Source organism: Lonchura striata, chromosome 3, assembly GCF_050655825.1.
Source record: "Lonchura striata isolate lonStrDom1 chromosome 3, ASM5065582v1, whole genome shotgun sequence".
Taxonomy (NCBI): domain Eukaryota; kingdom Metazoa; phylum Chordata; class Aves; order Passeriformes; family Estrildidae; genus Lonchura; species Lonchura striata.
The window spans coordinates 36,224,873-36,238,144 of record NC_140705.1 but is presented as its reverse complement, the minus strand read 5'-3'; the positions used below and the strand labels follow the sequence as shown (position 1 = coordinate 36,238,144).

The 13,272-nt window shown below is 44.7% G+C and overlaps 1 protein-coding gene and 1 long non-coding RNA gene across 3 annotated transcripts in view; one reads left to right on the top strand and one right to left on the bottom strand.

Moving 5' to 3' along the window:
* LOC146767860 (uncharacterized) overlaps positions 1-1,815 on the bottom strand; it is a 65,514-nt gene extending 63,699 nt beyond the window's left edge. The window contains exons 1-2 of the long non-coding RNA XR_014954237.1: positions 1,301-1,815; positions 464-623 (exon numbers count right to left, since the gene is read on the bottom strand). This is a non-coding gene — a long non-coding RNA (uncharacterized LOC146767860). The remainder of the gene's footprint in view (positions 1-463; positions 624-1,300) is intronic.
* Positions 1-13,272, top strand: part of LOC110478758 (gamma-aminobutyric acid receptor subunit rho-1) — a 30,500-nt gene that overhangs the window by 11,980 nt on the left and 5,248 nt on the right. Inside the window, exons 1-8 of one of the 2 annotated variants that reach the window (XM_085576445.1) lie at positions 1,025-1,282; positions 1,411-1,464; positions 3,665-3,771; positions 5,118-5,185; positions 6,981-7,204; positions 10,573-10,655; positions 11,865-12,005; positions 12,459-12,611. In XM_085576445.1, coding sequence (XP_085432571.1) covers positions 3,753-3,771; positions 5,118-5,185; positions 6,981-7,204; positions 10,573-10,655; positions 11,865-12,005; positions 12,459-12,611 — 688 coding nt within the window. In that variant the 5' untranslated portion in view covers positions 1,025-1,282; positions 1,411-1,464; positions 3,665-3,752. Of the gene's footprint in view, positions 1-1,024; positions 1,283-1,410; positions 1,465-3,664; positions 3,772-5,117; positions 5,186-6,980; positions 7,205-10,572; positions 10,656-11,864; positions 12,006-12,458; positions 12,612-13,272 lie in introns of those variants that run through there. The other variant, XM_021545607.3, reaches the window with a different exon arrangement.

Genomic DNA, 13,272 nt, shown 5'->3' with positions numbered 1-13,272 from the left:
AAACATGGCCTGCTTCATCCTTGTTCAAATACCAGCATTATTCCTGAACAGCCAAGAGTTTACTAGGGCACTTAAAGTCATGTAAATCGGTCAGCTTGTTGTCAGAATCTGCTTATCCCCAAAACACAAGAAATTACTTCCTGACAGCCAGCAGATAGAAGCAGGCAGCAGTGAGACATATCAGAGAGGATGTAGAACAAGGCAGAAGACTCCAGAAAGTGCATTTTCCATTTGCAAGTGTTTTGCTGTGTGCTGCGCAGGTCCAAGCAGTGCTGCAGAAGCTGCTTCTTTTAATAGCAATGATGCTGCATAGCCCAAAGACTCTCCCAAACACATAAGTCTGTGCACTTATTCCTAGAATTCCTCTAGGAAGCAGTAGATAATGCGAAAAAAAAAATCCTACTCATCCAGTGCCTCACTTCGGGGTAAGTCAATGCTACAGCCCAACATGCCCATTCCTGACCTGGTTGTCTGCTTCTCTGTGGCAGCAGCAGGATGAATTTCCCTTCCATACTATTGGCTTTTGGAATGTTCCCAGCTCAGAAAGGAACTGTCCCACAAGGCCTGGGGTTCCTCCACCACACACCAAAGGGACAGTGGTGCTCAGGTGCTGTCAACCATTACTGCAAAAAGAGTTTTGCCACTGTAAGTCTCTACAGAGGGATTTGAAATGTCTGCTAAAAAAGCCTCATTAGTATAGTTGATTGGAGTTAGTGTTTATTACAGAGAGAAACTAATTTTTTTACTTTTAGTTAAAGATGTCTTAGAACTGCTAAATGTTTAAAATGTTACTTCTGCTTAAGCTACCATTTACATCACCAAAAGCATTATTCTTGCCTTTAAGGATTAAATAAAATATTGGCCAAAGACCTGAGAAGATGTTTCTTGACAGCCAGCTGGGAGATGGTATGAAGTCAGAAACAATTTGCACAATTTTTTTCTTTTTAAAATCCCCTGAAATAATTTGAAAATCTTTTCTTCTCGTGAAGATACCCGGCTGACTCTGGTCTGCAGGTGTCATGCTGTGCCCTCAGCACCCGAGGCCCCATGGCAGCTCCTGCCTCCAAAGCCCCTGGTGCTGCCAGCCAAAGCTGGGCAGGTGGGACTGAGCTGCCTGCCTGGGTACTTTGCCAGACAGTCAAGAACAGAGGCATCCCATCTGGCAAAAATCATAGCTCCCTCCTTTTGCCCTGTCCCCGCTGTGTGTCCGAGCATCCCTCCCCTCCCACCCTCTGCCGTGCCCAGCCTGACTCCAGCCTTTGGTGAAAGGGTGAAAAAGAAGGTAAGCACCGCTTCTCACACGTGCAGAAGGTAAAGCTGCAGGGCTCCGGGGCCTCCCTCCCGACATCCTGTCCCCCTGCCCGTCCCAGCTGTCTCACTCAGCTCTCCTTTCCCGTTGTTCCCATGCAGCCGGCCGCAGCGGCACCGGCGGGAAGCGCACGGCGAGGGGCACAAGCAAGGCAGGTAAGCAAGGCCCCGGAGGGCGCTGCCGGCCGCACGGCCGGGCTGGGCTGGGCCGGGCTGGGCTGGGCTGGGCTGGGTTGAGCTGGGCTGGGCTGGGCGGGGCTGAGCTGGGCTGGGCCGGGCTGGGCTGGGCTGGGTTGGGCTGGAATGGGCTGGGCTCGGCGGGGCGGCGCGCGGGTTAGCCTCTCCTCAGGGTTAGCCTCTCCTCAGGGTTAGCTCTCCTCAGGGTTAGCCTCTCCTCAGGGTTAGCTCTCCTCAGGGTTAGCCTCTCCTCAGGGTTAGCTCTCCTCAGGGTTAGCCTCTCCTCAGGGTTAGCTCTCCTCAGGGTTAGCCTCTCCTCAGGGTTAGCTCTCCTCAGGGTTAGCCTCTCCTCAGGGTTAGCTCTCCTCAGGGTTAGCCTCTCCTCAGGGTTAGCTCTCCTCAGGGTTAGCCTCTCCTCAGGGTTAGCTCTCCTCAGGGTTAGCCTCTCCTCAGGGTTAGCTCTCCTCAGGGTTAGCCTCTCCTCAGGGTTAGCCTCTCCTCAGGGTTAGCTCTCCTCAGGGTTAGCCTCTCCTCAGGGTTAGCTCTCCTCAGGGTTAGCCTCTCCTCAGGGTTAGCCTCTCCTCAGGGTTAGCCTCTCCTCAGGGTTAGCCTCTCCTCAGGGTTAGCCGCCACCGGTGAGACCCAGTGGGCCCAGATCCCCCTCGTGGGGCTGAGGGGTGAGCCACGGCCACTCGCACATCCCCTCCGGCCTCGCGGTGCTGTGCACAGCTTGTGCTGCTGTGCTGTGTCAGTGGTGCCTTCCCTCCAGGGATCCCTTCTGCAGAGCCGAGCCCCTTCCATGGGCTCTCCATCACGACACTTGTTCCTCCCACTGCCACTGGCATGGGAGAAAGCACTTTTCTGACCACGGTCAAGCCTGCCCTCAGATGGTTTGCTTTGCCACTGGCCTGCTAATATGGCACCTCTGCCTTGGACAGGCATAAACCTTCCCTAATGTACACTCACAAGTCTTTCAGAGGCTGAATGAAACCTCAAGCAGAAGCAGGGGGCAGCTTTTAAAGGGCCTGAGGGATAATTCAAGACTAAAACTCACTGATGGAAGTATACAACTCAAACCTCTTAGCAATTATTGAACTTAGACTAAGCATCTTTCTAAGGGACTTTGAAGTCCACATAAAAGATTTGAGAGAGGAGTTGCTGACACCACCACTGACCTCTGTTAGGAGATGGTTGTATTGGCTTCTTGTACAACTTTCAACAAGTCTTTGAGAAGTGCAGCATGCCTAAGCAGTCTCATTTATGAGAAACTTTATCTCAGGAACTTTTCCCTCATTGAGTTTCTTTGTCAGCCTGTTTTCCTTTAATCTACTTCTTACTTGTCTTGTGTATATATTCAGATGAGTGCCTCTCTGAATGGGCCATCTTTTCTAAAATCAAGAACCAGCAAAATCTTTCCTCCTTTTTTTGAGCCCTCCTGCCACCCAAGTGGCTGGCATGCAGCTGGCTCTGAGGGTGGCAGAAGTTTCTCCTACACAAGGGAGCAACCAAGGAGCTGCTGCCATCACCATCCCAGCCACAGCACTGGGGCACTGAACAACAGCTGGCATTCTGGATATGGAAGGGGATCAGAGCCTCCTCTGTCCAGCCATTCAGTGCAGCTCCAACAGCTTCTGGAATTACCCTCCCAGGCTCTTTAATGCTGTTTTTTATTCTTGATGGAAATCTGGGGCAGAAGCTAATCATTTTATCCCAAGTTAGGGAATGGCCTGCCTCCTGGCCTGCTTCCCAGACTGTCTCCATTTTGTTCCTGGGCAACAGCCAGTAGCTTATTTGATATATTGTTTCCCTAATTCCTGGCCTCACACTCCATCATAACTCAATGTCAGGAATGCCTCCCCCTCTCCACTTATCCACACATATTGTTCCTCCAGCCCACACATTTTAATGACTGTCCCCAAACTGCTGTATGCAGAGAGAATTTTACAGGTACAAAAAGCCACTGAACAAATGTTTTCTCGGTGCTAAAATTATCACAGGTGTCTGAACTGCATGCTGAGTGCAGGAATCAGTTTTTAATGACAGTCTGCCAACCACTGCCACAATCACAGGCTCATGCTGTAAGGGGTGGGTGTTCTTAGGAGTAAATGGAGTGAAACAAGAGCATACTTCTCACAGGCACTGCTCAGGGCTCATAGTTGTGCTTCTCTCCTCCTGGTAGCCCAATCTTAAAACGAAGCCCTGACATCACCAAATCTCCCCTGACGAAGTCAGAGCAGCTGCTGCGAATAGATGACCATGACTTCAGCATGAGGCCAGGTTTTGGAGGTATGAAACACACACATTTGTCACTGTTCTGTTTTGCACTGTCACTTCCTTATACTGTAACACGGACAGCAGTGAAGAAGAAGACTGGATCTTCTGTCTCTAATTTCTATTCTTTTGAGTTGTGAATTCATGGCACTCTCGGGGGAATAGAGGTTCAGTGAAATAGCCTTGTGGATGAGCAAAAAGCATAGTCAAAGCCATGGAAATGTGATTAACAGGCAATATATTAATCCTGGTGCTCAGTGATACTTTCCTCTGATAAAAATCTGCAAATACACGTTATGTTTATTCCTGGATGGGAATAAACATAATGTTTTAGTCTTAGTATGGCCATATGTGTGCATAATCAAATGATGTACTGCACTTAATTTATAACCTAAAAGAAAGTATTTTGACTGCCTGTGTTAATGCTTGCTCTAAGTTTTGTGTCTGTGTGCTAGAGCAACCAAAGCTTTCAGGGAAATGGATGAAGGAGAACATGCTTTCTTTCAGCCCATCGGATTAGAGAATGTTGTAATTTATCCACCCTTTCTGGCTGACAGATGGTCATTCAAATCCAGGATACCATTATATACTCTGATGAAAGAAGATTTTATCACTAAATGCTCAATATGCCAAATACCAGCATGTTCAATTAATTTAAAACATTTCAGTTTCACAGCAGTTCACAAATGTGAGCATTATTTTACTTGACAGCTCTCCTGGACTGTAATTGCCAGAGGTATATGAGAGACTAGTAAAAGCCAGGAGGAGGGAAAAAAGTTCAGAATCCCTATTACATGGGGTCACAGTTGGATCCTTCCCCTCAGGAGCCTCAGGCTCAATGGCACATGCCTGTGTCCACATGCAATGTATCTCCTTCTGTCACCCTTTATTTTCCACAGCTGAGCATTGAGTCTTGTGAAAGTCAAATGCACATAGTAGCTTTCATGGATGTTATTAGCATGCAAGGGGAGCAAAAGTGAGGGAAAATCTCCCACATTCCCTTAGTTGTGCCACCACTGATCCCTCTGTGAATGGATCCTCTTGCAGTAATCTGTCTCGCCAGTCCTGGACCCAAGCACTAGAGCTACAAACAATTAAAGTTGCTTTTAAATCTTGAAGGGACACATGTAAGATGACACAATAAAAAGAGAAAATTATAAGTGAATCAATCTTACTACTGACTTTAATTGTTATTAAGAGATTTTTGTTGTGAATTCCAGTCATTTATACTTTCTATTGGTTTACTGTTGTTTCTATTTCAGACTGAGCATCTATTTCTAGCTGTAAGATAGTAAAGTCAGAGGGTTGTTTTGTCTCACTAGGTTTGTAATTTGTCAACTGCTGGGTTTTTTTTTCCCTAGGCCCTGCAATTCCTGTTGGGGTGGATGTCCAAGTTGAAAGTCTGGACAGCATTTCTGAGGTGGACATGGTAAGAGTCACACATGGAACCTATGGAGACTGAAACTCTGCAGGCTACTTGGGTTTGTGTCCATGGGGTTTGAGTACTGCCAAGGACAAACAATCCACAGCCTCCAAAGGCAGATTCAGGTTCGATCTGAATCTGCCAGCAATTACTTCTATTAACCTCATGCTACCATTTCATGGCCCTTGAAGCAGAAGGAAGAAATCTTTTCTTTTCTCTAGGACAAAATGGTAAAACATTGCCAAGACCGTCTCAAAGGATTTGGGTTCCTATATTCTCTTAAATAGTGATAACACACTTAAAAGCTCTGAGTAGACCAATGAATATGTTTGTTTAAAGGCACTTACATGCTGCAGACATAGTCACTTTGGACAAGTTCTGAGGTAGTCAGGGGCCAGAGAGCTCCCAAGGAAAAGGGGGAATGGCTTTAAACTGAAAGAGGGTAGCTTTTGATCAGATATAAGGAAGAAATTGTTTACTCAGAGTTTGGCGAGTATGGAACATACTGCCCAAAGAAGTCGTGGATGCTCCATCCCATTCAATGTCTGGCTGGAGAGGGCTTTGAACAACTTGGTTTAGTGGAAGATAGTCTGCCAGTGTCAGGGGGATTGGAACAATATGGTCTTTATGGGCAGTTTTCCAATCCAAACTTTCTATGACCCACATAATCTTTCAGTAACTCAGATTTTGCTTTGGAAGAGAAAAGAATACTGAATAACTTTCAAAATGTTTTGTCTTTTCAACAAAAATATCAAACAGCTCTGAAGGTTTCACAGGAAGCCCCAGATTCTGTCCTCCTGTTTAACAGACAGAGGGTTAAAGAGGCTGCACTGGACCTCCTCCCATGCCTGAGCCAGGAACACGGCTGTGTGGCAGCACAGCTGGTGGTCGGCAGACACACTGATGACATGTCAGCCTCCTCTCACTGCAGCTATTTCAGCTCTTGTGTGGGCTGGGATATCTGCAGTCATCTGACCTCAGGGGTGAGCTTTTTCCCCAGAACTGGGGACCCTTTCAGCTGACTCTCTGACTCCACTTCTCCTGGCACCCCGACAACTAGCCATGGGTATCCTGAGCTTTCACCTGTTCTGGTTGAGGAGAAAGGTTGTGAAACTGGCCAGAGGGCCCCTAAAAAACTTTGGGATTGAAAGCAGAGTGGAAGAACTAACATCAAGGACTTAGAAGTTAAAGAAAAAACCCAAAGCCCAAAACAAAACACAAACCAAACAAAACCCAAACAACAAACCTTTTCTTCTTCTTCTTTTTTTTTTTTTAATCAAACTTTATGATTTTGAATTAGTTCCCATGGCTTTTGACTACTGCCCCTGTTCCTCCTCTAATGTCATGTTGCAACACTCATCAACATGGGAAAACCACTAGACGGCCTTGGGTTAAAAAAAAAATTCAGGGTTGACTTTGGCTGTTAGCAAAATAATAATGGAGAAGATTTTATATTTTCAGAATCAATACTTTTTAACCCATGCAGCTTTATAGAAAAACGCCATGGTGCTTAGCAAGATCATTACTTGCTTTTTAAATGAAGACACATCAGTGAGAGAGTTATTAATTCTGTACTAAGTTTAAGCTTGAGAAGTGAGTTGTGTCTGAGCCCAGTAAATCTGCAGATGTTTATTCATCTCTGACCTGGTGAATAAACAAGCTGCAGCTGGTGATGCCCCTTGCAGCCCGGGGAGTGGATGTGCATTCAGGAGAGATGCTTTACACTTCATGGTTTGTCCCAGAGAGGAGCAGTCACTGTGTTGATAAGGTGTAAGTTGTGACAGAAGTCTGTTTGCTGCAGGACTTCACCATGACGCTTTACCTGAGGCACTACTGGAAAGACGAGAGGCTGTCCTTCCCCAGCACCAACAACCAAAGCATGACCTTTGATGGCAGGCTGGTGAAGAAGATCTGGGTCCCTGACATGTTCTTCGTCCACTCCAAGCGTTCCTTCATCCACGACACCACCACAGACAATGTCATGCTGCGGGTCCAGCCAGATGGGAAGGTACTTTATAGCCTCAGGTAAAACTGCATTCGGTCAATGCCAGCTATTAGTGCAAAGAGAAAGTGGTTTAATTGATTCCTGCATTGTGTTTTTGCATGACTTCATACAAAAAAAAAGGCATAAGAAAGAATGAATGTGCTGGCTATCCACAGACATCTGAGTGCCTGTATGAGTGCATTTCAGTGTCTGTTGCAGAAAGCCAGTTTCAGTGCCAGCATTGTTGCTTCCACCACTGCCTCTTCCCCTTTGTGAGCATGGCTAGCCCCTGTCCCTGTTGGGAAGCTGCAGTCAGATGTGGCTGTCCCTTGGAGCAGCTCAGTGGGGGTTAGCAGGCTGCAATCCCCATGGGGCACTGGTGAAGAGGCAGGGCACGTTCTAAATAAAAGGGCAGTGTCTGGTAATAAAGAGAAGTGCAGGGCAGCTATAGTTATTCACTTCACTACACAGCAAAGTCTCTGGGTTTAGCAAAATGTCCAGTTTCTATTCTTGAAAGCAATAATGAAGTATAACTTATACCAAGTGCCACTTTATGATAAGCAAAAAAACAGAGGGAACATCCTTTAGTACATGAAGTGACAAACTTCAGAGCAAGGGTATATAGCTCTTGGTGACTCCTGTGTATTGTTAGAGGAACCCAAACACTTGGTTTGGCTCTTCCTGCTTTTTGCTCACTTTTCATGTGAAATCCATGGAAGCTCCTTGCAGGAGATATTTTTGGTAAACATTGCTTTGTCCTCTGGCTTGAGGGGTGGTCCCAGCCCTGGCTTTCTCCTTTATTTTCCAAATAGTTCATCAGTTGACATAAGTCTGAATGTTATTAAACTGGGATTTTAAAATTTCTGATAAGTAACATTTTCATGCTTGGAGATGCTAAGTGAGGAGCATCTGCGTGATGATTTAACCCCAGCTGGCAACTAAGCCCCATGTAGCTGCTAGCTCACTCCATCCTGGTGGGAGGGAGAAGAGAACTGGAAGAGTAAAAGGCAAAAAAATCCTTGTCGGTTGAGATAAAGGCAGATAATTAGGTAAAGCAAAAGCCCTATACACAGGCAAAGCAAATAGAGAAATTAATTCACCACCTCCCAAGGGCAAGCAGGTGTTCAGCCACCCCCAGAAAAGCAGGGCTCCATCACACGTAATGGTCACTTGGGAACATGAATGCCTTTATTCCAAACTTCCACCCTTTCCTTCTTCTTCCCCCACTTCATATGCTAAGCATGATGGCATATGCTGTGGAATGTCCTTTTGGTCAGCTGGGATCAGCTGTCCCCTCCAAACTCCCTGTGCACTCTCAGCCTCCTCCCTTTTAGAGGGGTGTGAGAAGCAGAAAAGGCCTTTATGCTGTAGAAGGCCTGCTCAGCATTGATGAAAATATCCCTGTGTTATTAAACTGTTTTCTTGACAAATCCAAGAGGTATTCCCACACTAGCTTCTATGAAAAAAAAAAAATTAACTCTATCCCAGACAATCTATTTGTCAGTCTTGAAAAGAATATAAAATCTGTTCTGTTTTATTTGGCTGCAGCTCCATCCAGTTAGAAAACAAGTACTGCCAAAGGACCCATAAAAACCTATTAGAAATGAATCTGTGTATAATATTCTGATGCAAGAATGTCGACATCACCTCCAAAGCAATGAAATAACAAAATACCTGATAAATAAACAAAGCAGATGACAGATAATATATTCTGAAGGACAAAAAGAAGGAAAATCTGACTAATAGGAGGTCAGTATCAGCAAGACTCATAGATTTAACTAGTGAGATAATTGCAGAATACACTGCTTATGAAGGCTGTGGAGGTCTTTAGGGAATATTGGTAGCAGCAGAGGTGAAGCTGAGCCTGCCACAAAGTGAGAGGGTAACTGCTCAGCCTGCCAAGGTGTTTTATGATTCTACAAAAAAAGCCAAGCAGAAAAATTCTTGATTCCCTAGAGGGCATCAGTTTGACAAGAATTATTTTTAATATTTTTATCTTACAGTTCATTTGAATTCACAGCCTGAACATTACCTTCTCATTATCAAAGTTTTTTCTTCACTCAGCAGATTAGACAAGGTTCAGGTATTCTTTAGGCCTTTGCAAAGTTTGGTCAGGTCCTGAGTACAATAAAAAGAACAAGAATATGACATATTGTTCATTGATAGCATGCATGCCTACACACTCATTTAGCTGCCAATCACCTGCAATGCAAGTATTTATGGTTATCTAAAGAAGATAGGAACAGGAGAGCATCAGACTACTCCTGCACAGCCTTGTGCTTAAACAGTTGCCCAGTACAAAGTGGTGGTGAATGTCTTCAACAGCAAATTGGCTGAGTTTCTGTATTTTATTCAGCAGTAAGTGCAGGTAGCAATGCTTCGGGAATGCTGGGGAAGGATGAAAGCTCCCTGTAAGAACAAACAGGTCATTACTGCCTGTCTGCCTTGCTGAATGCCTTCACTTGCAGATTGTATTTTTCCTTGATGTCTGCCTTTTTAGGGTTCTTTGCCAGACATTGTTTTCCATCTTGGACCCACCATAAACCTCACAGGCACATAAACTGCCAGTTGAGCTAAGCACTTTCACTCAAATGCTAAATCCAAACAGGAAAGCAACATCAGACAGAACCCACTCGTGCAGAAGACTATTAATATAAGGGTTTGCATTGTGGTTTTACCACTGTATGATGTCTCTCTACCACTACCCTTCTATAACTTATTTATTCTTTCCTCAATATAATTTATACTTTTATTTTCATTTACTCCTCTGGAGTCCAAACGAATCAAGTTGAGATTTATGGTTGCTTCCAGTTCAAACACCAAATTATGCTATTAAAAATGTGATAATCAGACTAAAGCAAGGCCAGAGATTTTGACGGATGGGCCAGAGCATTTTGGTGGTCACTGCTGCATTCCAGCTCCAGCCCTGTGCCCTCTTGTGGCTGAGTCCCATGTGTGATCACCGGGTTCCCACTGAGCAGCTGGAAATTCACGGTGTGCAAGGAAATTACCTCCATCCCTCATGGCACTACTATAGTTTAGATAAATGCAAATTACTCTATCTTACAAAGCATCTGCTTAAAGGACAGATGTCTGCAGAGATGTGTTTGCTGATTGTCAGGAGGATGTGTCCTTTTTGCCCTTTCTCAGTTTCTTGTCCAATACTTTTGTTATCTAGTTGCAATTTGTGATGGCCTAACTTTATAGTCACCTTTTTTTACAGTAACTGGCTGAGAGGAAGAAATGGCTTTAACTTAAGTGGAATGGCTTTATCTGAATAGAAAGAATTTATTTTCAGTTGAGTGGTACTGGCTGTAGTTGTTTAATAAAAGACCAAACTCACAGCTTCACTATTTTACAGTCCTATAAGGAGACAAGTTTTTAATTTAGTAATTTTTATTATTCCTAGAGTTACAGTAACAGCAATGTGCAACATGGATTTTAGTCGCTTTCCCCTGGACACGCAGACGTGTTCCCTGGAGATTGAAAGTTGTAAGTAAAGTGAAGGTATAGGGGAGCCAAGGGCACCCCATGGACACCCAAACTGTGTTATACCAATAATTAATTATATCAGTCATTAATTATACCAATAATTAAACTGCTGCTACATTCATGGGAGCTCTAACCAAAGTCATCAGACTTCAACACTAAGAAAAGCTCCCTACCCATATTTTTTTCACTAGAATTTGATGGTGTTTGCAACAAGTGTTTTTAAAAACCAGCTGTGAGCACTGTCTTGCCAGTGGCCCTGAATGCCAGCCAGGCTGCTCCACTGCCACTCCAGCCCCCAAGCCCCTGGGCCATTTGCCTGCAGGTCAGCAGTCTCCAGCAGTGCCTGTTTGCCCAGGTGCCCTCAAACACATGGATAAATGGCTGTACACCCTTCACAGGCACCATCTGCTCATCCATGGTGTAGAAACCACGATGGGGTAGTGACATTAATTGCCTTCCTCTTATGCTTCTTAGTCCTATTTGATGAAAGCCAGCTTATGCCCTTTGTCCCAAGTATGATGCACATATGAATTGGCCAGGTTTCACATAGCAACATTTTAAACTTTTGGCTTATTCAAGTTATTTTCTTCTCCTTCTTAAGCTTGCAATTAGAAATTACAATCTTAATTCTGTTTTAATACATTTATATGTGATTTTTTTCTCCCTGTGTTCAAAGAACTGCTACTAAACCCATCTAAAAGGATTAACATTACTGTTACTTTCACATTAAAAAAATGTGCTAAAAAATGAAGTAATGTTCATGTGTATATCACAGGCAGAAATTTTACCCAAGTTTTTCCCTGCATGACTCAGACCATTGGTAGATTGTTCCTCTGGTCACCCCAAGTAGGTTCTTTCTGCTAAGGCTCCCTTTCTTTTTTTCTGATTTTAGGAGGTTTACAGGAAAGAATTTTTCAAGTTCTGATGCAGTGAGTTACTTGACACACATAGTACATGTGTGAAAGTATGATTAGAGAAACAGGATGGTTAACAAAACATACTGAGCAACAGGCCTGAGGGCTGTGACCATAAGCTAGTCCACTCCTTGCCACAGCCATACCCAGCACCTAGGTGGGTGGCATTTGGGAACTTGACCTTTTCAGCTGGGAGCTTTGAGGGAGCCAGAAGGGCTGTGTGGGCATGCCTTGGGCTGTGAGGATGGTAGCAATTGTCTTACTGCACTATCCTGAATTTGCTCTGCTTCCCTAGATGCCTACACTGAAGATGACCTTATGCTCTACTGGAAGAATGGGAACGATTCCCTAAAAACCGATGAGAGGATATCACTGTCCCAGTTCCTGATTCAGGAATTTCACACTACCACAAAGCTTGCCTTTTACAGCAGCACAGGTGGGCAACCAGAGTACCTGCCAGAGCTGGGGGAATAAGGGATGAAAACTGTCTCTCTTGACCTTGGCCAAGGAGAATCATCCACTGGGAGTTCTCTCTGTATCCCATCAGACCTGCCACTCTTCTATATCAAGTTGGCTGTCCCTGCCACACACTCCCACCTTAATGGTCATCTAGTCTGGAAAGATAATCCCTCTTCAAGGTCATACCAAGTCCTCACTTGAATTAAACTCTTTGATTTAATTTTCTGGAATTCATTGGCTCGAGAGATGGTTTGACTTTGATAGTTGGTTCAGTAAGGAGTTTTTTTCTGTAACTTGCAAATGATCTGCAGCCATTAACTGTGTTTTCAGAAAAGAAAATTAGTCATTTTTCCCCTGGTGCAGCATCACTATATCTGAAAGTAGTCTGGTGTTGGTGTAACTCCTCTTTTTCACTCTCTCTGTTTCACAGGGTGGTACAATCGCCTCTATATAAATTTCACTTTACGCCGACACATCTTCTTCTTCCTGCTCCAAACCTACTTCCCTGCCACTCTGATGGTCATGTTGTCCTGGGTGTCCTTCTGGATCGACCGACGAGCAGTTCCTGCCAGAGTCCCATTAGGTAAAAACAATCTTGTAGTCAGCAGACCTAAGGGGCAAAGGCTGCAACCACAGCCCTGACCACCAAGGTGAATCCCTGGTGCCATGCACGGTGTTTCCTCGAGGCACAGAAATCAGCTATGCCACACATACGTGCCCCAGGAACAGGGCATGTGTCCCCCCATGGTGCAAACTCTCCTTGTGCCAAGAGAATTGCTTTCCCTGTGTGCATAAGATGCACCTGGAATGAATCAAATAGTAAACATCCCACTCTGCTTTTATTGCTCTGAACAGAGACAGAGCACGTGTACAGCCAAGGTGTCAGTATCCTTCAGAGACTTCAGTGAGCAAGAAGGTGAAAATCAGTATGAGCAGCCCTGACAAAATTTCAGTTTATTGAGTTTTGCTAGAGGAGGAAGTGTGGAGGTAACATAGCTGAACTTTGCTGTGCAGTTTAACTTTTTAAATAAGTTTACACTGCAGTGTGAGGGATTCAGTTTCCCCTTCTGCAGCATCTTTTTGAGAGATGAAGCCATATGTCACAGGAGTCACCATAGGAGCAGAACTGTGATATGGACATAAATCTTCTTCTAAAGTGGCTACTTTGCCCTTGGCAAAGTGTTGTTTGTTTTTTTTTGCAGATTCTGAGCTCAGGCTTGCTGCCTTTTATTCCAGGAAACATG